General features: G+C 42.6%; 1 protein-coding gene across 1 annotated transcript in view; it reads right to left on the bottom strand.

The window, feature by feature from the left end:
- Positions 1-3,809: 3,809 nt before the first annotated feature.
- The window catches only part of TGFB2 (transforming growth factor beta 2), a 71,259-nt gene continuing 68,201 nt past the window's right edge, over positions 3,810-6,867 (bottom strand). The window contains exon 7 of the mRNA XM_009276844.2: positions 3,810-5,030. Coding sequence (XP_009275119.1) covers positions 4,872-5,030 — 159 coding nt within the window. The 3' untranslated portion in view covers positions 3,810-4,871. The remainder of the gene's footprint in view (positions 5,031-6,867) is intronic.

Below are 6,867 nucleotides of genomic sequence, written 5' to 3'. Positions count from 1 at the left end.
GCAGATTACATTCATGTCAAAGCACGTAGCTGGGTAACTAAAAATAGTTAGAACGAAAATTAGTATCTGGCAGTTTTTGCAGGACCATAGTTTTATGCTAGTATAAACTCACTGAAATCAATTAAGGCAGATCACTGTAAGGCTAGAGCGTAACTGTGGTGAAATGGCCCCTAAGATTGTTTTTAATGCTCATCCCAAGTTGCATTCTTAAACACATATTCACAGACCACAGGGTCCATTTGTTATAATTTATCACAACAACACTAAACAAGCTGGCATAAACTTATTCTTTCATTCATGCCAAGAAATGCTATGCACCCCTTAGATCCCAGAGAAGGCACCAGGAGGAGCAGACGTTCACCCCTTCTCGCCATCAGTCCCCGGTCTGGAAGCATTTTCATATACGATTTTATCAACTGTAAAAGTAATGATTCAATCCTGCAGCCCTTCCTCCCATCAGTTTTATTTATTTAAGTGACTAGAGCTGCAGAAAGTCTGATAAAGAAAAGCTGCAATACCAGGCTCCTTAATTCTTATTTGCTTAGATAATGCAATTGCATATTGCAGACTACATGGAGAGAGACTTACAACAAACTAGGGAATCCTATTTTCTGTCAAAAAAACCACTTCCGCGTGGCTACGTGGCTGCTGCTGGCAAACTGAAATAGCTGAGGCAGTTGAGCACCAGCGTTTCTTGCGCTCTTTTAGCCAATGACAGAAATAGTGGTTGGGACTGTTCGTAGATTGATGGGGGTGGGCAGGGCTCTGCGGGGCCTCCAGCCCAACCTCCTGCTCAGAGCAGGCACAGTGGAAGCGGGCTGCCCAGAGCCTTGCCCAGCCAGTTTTGAGCACCTCCAAGGACGGAGATGTCATGCCCTCTCTCGGCAACCTGTTCCACCACAGCTTGGCCACCTCCACTGTAAAAATACTTTCCTTTCACAAAGCCAGAATTTGCCATGTTCCAACTTGTGTCTGTTGCTTCTCCTCCAATACCCCATCTCATCCCATTGTAGACTATTTTGTACAACATACAAAACCGACAGTTTCACTGAGCTCTACTGAAGGACGCAATGGCGTGGGACCATTTAGTGTATGGGCATCATGAAACAGATCACCTTCTCACCTCCCACAGCACTACAGAAATGAGGAAGAAACTACTTTGAGATCCTCTACTAGAGAGGAAAGCCCCCCAAACTGGTGCCTGCAGTAACAGGACTGGCAGGGCATGGTTCTGGTGAGGGATCAAGCACAGTGGGGCTGTGGGGTAACACCGTTCCTGCCCAGAGCAGTACCTGTCCTGCACACCCATGGGACAGCGCTGCTGCTCAGAGCAGTCAACCAGAAGCCACTTCTTGCCTATAGACCAAGACATATACTGCAGTGGCTGAGGGGAAAGCAATCCTCTGAGCAGTCGTGATTCACGCTCACCTTGGATGGCTGTTCTTCACCTCAGCCTGTGCCGGACCGCGTCAAGGTCACACACACTAAAATCACACACCTAATCAGGCTTTGCAGGGATTAAGCTGAGCCAGAGCTGAGGAATCGCCTACGCCAGAAGAACGCTACCATACGAAAGCAACACCAGCATATAATTGAAATAATTTATTTACCACTAGAGCACCACAAAAACAGACATACAATGTGTTAAAATACAGAGTAATCGATCACCAAAGTACAACACAGCTGTCCTTTAAGTTCCTTTTTTTTTTCTCCTTTAAACCATGCCAACCACACATTTGTATTGATGCTAAACACATAAAAAATGCTGTCCTACCCCACCCAGCTAAGTGCTAAGATTCCCCTTAGCCCCAGTCAACCCCTTGGGTCTGATCTTTCAAGGTGCTGAACATTTCCCACCAGGTCTCAGGGACTTTGCTCAGACAGTGGCAATTACCTCGTCGTGATAAGGCCTCTGGCACAAAGTCCTTGAGCTGTTGCAGACCCATCTAAACATCATTCGAGGGGGATTTACATCAGACCTGAGCGGTGCTTAGGACTCCCATTACCCCACTCTATAGAGGGGAATTTCACCCATGAGTTCTGCACATTGTAGGATCAGGCCTAACATCCTTGGTAATTAAAGGGAAATACATGCCTAATAAACAAACAAACAAAAAAAAAATTGTAGGAGCTTTATAATAGAGTATTGCAAATACTATCAGTGCATTTTGAGGGAAAAAAAGTAAAAAAAAATAAGTATTCGATCTTGGGGTAATGACTTACCAAAACAAGGTGTTATACTTAAATTTAGAGAAAAACTCCAAACCCAAACCAAAATTTTCAGCTGCGTCCAGCGCATAGTGAGTATAGTTGGACAACTATGCTACCTCCTATTCCACTTTTTCAAAGCTTCAAAACCAGTTTTGAGCTGCATTCCCATAGCAGAGAATTGCAAAAACGTTTTTAAGTTTTTTAAAATGTGTTCATCCTTGTCTCCTTTCCCATCCAACAAAAATACAGTTCTCATACTGAACCTGATAAAACTAATTTTGCTGCCGTACACAACAAAATTCAGAGTATTTACTACCCTGAGGAGTTTCACTGAGTTCAGTGCATCTTCTCACTGGAGTAAGTCTGGCTCAAGCAAGTGTTAGCAGGACAGATTTTTCACTTGTTCATCTCAACTCACTAAATAAATCAGAAGTCTAACATACCTCCTCCTCTGCGCTGAGTCAACGGGTGGGATTAGATCATCTGTGGGGCTATGTTTCCATCTAGGCAATAAGCACAGGCTCTACCGAAGTTCCGAGGAGCTGCGTGTGCAAGCCGCTGCGGTACTTCAGTTTTGCATCAGTGTTCTGCTGAAGCCAAAGAAATTGCACTTCTTAAAACTGGAGCTGACAACATCAAGCTCAGGAGCGTCCTCCCGACACCGCTCGGGTCAATGACAGAAAATGTCCTTCCCATCCAAGTAGTATGTTTTTAACGCAGTTTTCCAGCTTTGCCATGCAAAACCATTCATCATGTGAAATGAACTGAATGCGCCTTCACGATTTTTTTTGCTAATTTAGGTTGGGGCTTTTTTTAAATGAAGAGTATGATGTGGATTTTTTTTTTTTTTTTTTACTCCCTCTACAATATTTAAACATGCGTAACAACAACAAAATCCTAGGAACCCCACGTTCCTTTTTCCTTTCCTTTTTTTAAAAGAAGCTTTAATGTGAGCTCAATTAGAAAGGAATTGGCAAACTCTCAAAAATCAAGGGTCTGATCCTGCTAATCCTTACACACACACCCCAATAGCCTAAAGGGGCCTGCCGTGCCGCTGCAGAAGTTAAAGGCAAACCTCTGTTACCTGCAGTAGAAGCAGGATCGGTGCCACGGACTAACTGCGGGGGCAAGTCCCCGCTGCGTGCGAGGCCGATGCACGGCCTCTGACTGCAAAGCGATCCCGCTCACACCCCGTTCGAGGCATCGCCGCGGCAGACGCTTCCTACCAGCCTTCTGCACAGTGGTGAATGTCATTCTCTGAGAGGGTTTGCCTTGCCACGGCCAGGCTGGGACATCTCTTCTTGCAACACCTCGCTCCCTGACCATCTGTTTGAATGTCTATAGCCGAAAGGAAATAAAAAGGTCTAGGAATCCAAACCGCATCGCGATTCAAGTGTTACAAACGGGGTATAGTAAATATTATAAAACATGTATTTGTAGTGCAAGTCAAAATATAGGGACTCTACTCATACTGGCCAGCTAGAGGGAAACACATGATTCTGAGTGATCTAAAAGAGCCCCAAATTCAAATTAAACTCATGAGAGCTGACAGTATTACAGAGTACAAAAATATGGTGAAAATTTACACATTAAAAATAAAGTACTTAATTTTTTAATAGTTTACAAATAGAGATCTACAGATATGTTTCCAATTAAGCTGGCTTTTACTACCCACCTATTGTAATACTCTAGGTATGGTTACATATACCAAAAGAACAAAAAAATCCCATAGCATAGCTATACAGCAACATATTAAGGTCTGAAGATTAGACCAGTACATGTTAAATATTTCACTGGTTTACTAAACTGACATTTTAAATCATTTACAGTAAAAAAAAAAAAATCTTATAGACTTGTCTTTGAGACTGAAACAAAGTGTCCTTTATTAGTAAATTATTCAGTATTTAAAACAAGGGTTTGAGACCTTACAAGAAGCCTCTCTAGGCAGCTGGCATGAAAAATAAGGTATTTTAAAGGCAGAGTTTCTCAATAATGTAATAACTGATTTCTATTTTAATTGAACTAAACTAACCATTACTTTTCTGATTCTTTCGAGCTTGTGTTCCTTTAGGCTTTATATGTATTTCTGGCAGCTTATTTGGTCTCCACTTTGTCCACATTGGCTGGTTTTCTTTTTTCCAATGGCGATACGGAAATGTTCATTTGATAGTTTTTACACACAAATAAATAATGCACTGTTAACTCTACAACTAAGAGGAATGGGTAGGATGCCTATTGCGTAACAATACAGAGAGATCAAGTAAGGCACGGGACAGATACAGCAACTCCACTTCATGGGATTTTCCTGTTTTTTTCCTTTCACATAGTAACACTAACAAATTTCTTCCAGTGTTTATTTTTTAAAAGGTTTTTTTTTTCTTTAACTTTGCTTCTTGTCTATCTCACACTATGTGTAGGTGAAATGTAGGATAAAGGCCTTCAATGTTTTGCTTCAGATGCCAGTTTAAAAAAAAAACAAAACAAACTTTCAAACAGTTCAGACTAGTACCGCTTTTTTTTCTTCTTTTTTTTTTTTCTTTTAACACTGATGAACCTGGGTTTTCATTTTTCTTTCTTTCCTTCTCGCTCTCTCTTTCTTTTTTTCCTTGTTTTTTTTTTTTTTTTAATACACACACGTCACGCTGTTTCAGGGGTATCCTTTAGCTGCACTTGCAAGACTTTACGATCATGTTGGACAGCTGTTCGATTTTGGGTGTTTTGCCAATGTAGTAGAGGATGGTGAGGGGTTCCAAATCCTGGGACACGCAGCACGGAGAGGCAGAAGCTTCTGGATTTATGGTGTTATACAAGCTGAGTACCTAAAAGGAGAAAGGAAAAAAGAGAGATTAAGACAGCTACCTCTGCCTTCCTGCCACTGCAGAGCAAATTCCTTTCTGCATCGCTTCCTCCCACAGCGCCTGAGAGAAAGCCCACTGAAAGCACTATGAAGATTCCTGGATTTTAATATTTTTTATGCTTTTCCAGTTCAATCTGGTGTCACCATCTGCCTGAGTTTCCTCAGGTTCTATCCCTACAGTCTTAAACCTCAAAACAGGTACATGCCTGGAGCCTGCCTTGAAAGCGTAGCCTTTTGAATCAACACGCACACTGTATCGATATGGAAAGAAGAAACTGAAAGGTTTTTATCTGTCTCTTCAGATTGCCATTTGCTGATACAGGATTTTGGCTTTACAAGTGCACCAAAGGGAGAAGAGGGCCCTTCAGAGCATGAGCACTCCTCCGCTTTTCCTCTCTGGCTACGTTTTACTAAGTCCATTAATGCCACCCTGCAAGCACCAGGACTCAAACTGCAGTTACTCCTGTTGAGAATCGGCTGCGGTGCAGTTAGCAGCGCTGGTGCTTTATGTCATGTTGGATTCATACGCGTGGTTCTCTGCAAGGGAAGTATGTAGGGTTACCCACTGATGATGCACAGGTATTTCTGAGGATGCCATTAATGTGTTAGCCAAACACCAAGTGACCTTTTCCTAGAACTTCAACACAACATTTGCAGCTTAGAGACAGAAGACCTGTTCAGGAGAGCAACACTAACTACTTTATTAAGCAACTTCTGACTCCTTGGGCAACTATCCAAACCACATATTTGTGACCATGACAGTTATTCTTCCTCTTTCCTTTAAAAACAAGTGCCGCTCCAAAATGTGTACACTACTACTCCACACCAGCACGGAAACATACTTACCTTATTTATAACTCTGCCTGCTGACATTGCTAATAGTACAATGCCACAGCCAGTGACAGCTACAAAGGATATCTATACCTGGGTCTGTAAGTTGAGGAAGAACACGCTGTCATGGCTTTACAGACCAACGGGAAAGCAAGCTGCCCCTTGGACACGAAGAGTTCTCCCTGCTGGCTGACATTGATCTGGTATTTTAAGGGAGGCTTGAAAAGGGGGAGACATCATTCTTAGTATGGACCTGAGGGTGAAATTCTTACTTTATGACAACTGTGATGCAAACATCTGCCTCTTGCATTTACTGTCTAGACATCCTTATTGACAGTTGAGAGAAATAAGCACTTCACAGCAGAATACTAGTCATCCTAAGGCAGTTGGCTAAAATACCACATCTAATCCCTAAAATAAAAAGTCCCATCTCAGACAAATATCGGTTCTTCAGCATCCCAGACACAAGGTTCCTCCTTTGCATATGAATTTTCAAAGTACAAGAATGAATACATCTTTTGAAGTAAAAGCAGCACATCTATCAGTACATTTTCAGAGAATCAGAACCATAGAATGGTTTGGGTTGGAAGGGACCTTTAAAGATCACCTAGTTCCACCCCCCATTCCATGGTCAGGGACACCTTCCACTAGACCAGGTTGCTCAAAGCCCCATCCAACCTGACCTTGAATGTTTCCAGGGATGGGGCATCCACCACCCCTCCGGGCAACCTGTTCCAGTGCCTCACCACCCTCATAGTGAAGAATTTCTTCCTTTTATCTAATCTAAATCTACCCTTTTTCAGTTTAAAGCTATTACCCTTGTCCTATCACTTCATGCCCTTGTAAAAAATCCCTCTCCAGCTTTCTTGTAGGCCCCCTTCAGGTACTAGAAGGCTGCTACAAGGTCTCCCTGGAGCCTTCTCTTCTCCAGGCTGAACAACCCCAACTCTCTCAGCCTGTCTTCATAG

The sequence above is a fragment of the Aptenodytes forsteri genome, unplaced genomic scaffold (genome assembly GCF_000699145.1).
Source record: "Aptenodytes forsteri isolate BGI_AS27 unplaced genomic scaffold, ASM69914v1 Scaffold465, whole genome shotgun sequence".
Taxonomy (NCBI): domain Eukaryota; kingdom Metazoa; phylum Chordata; class Aves; order Sphenisciformes; family Spheniscidae; genus Aptenodytes; species Aptenodytes forsteri.
The sequence above is the reverse complement of the archived record's forward strand: the minus strand, read 5'-3'. Positions and strand labels throughout refer to the sequence as shown.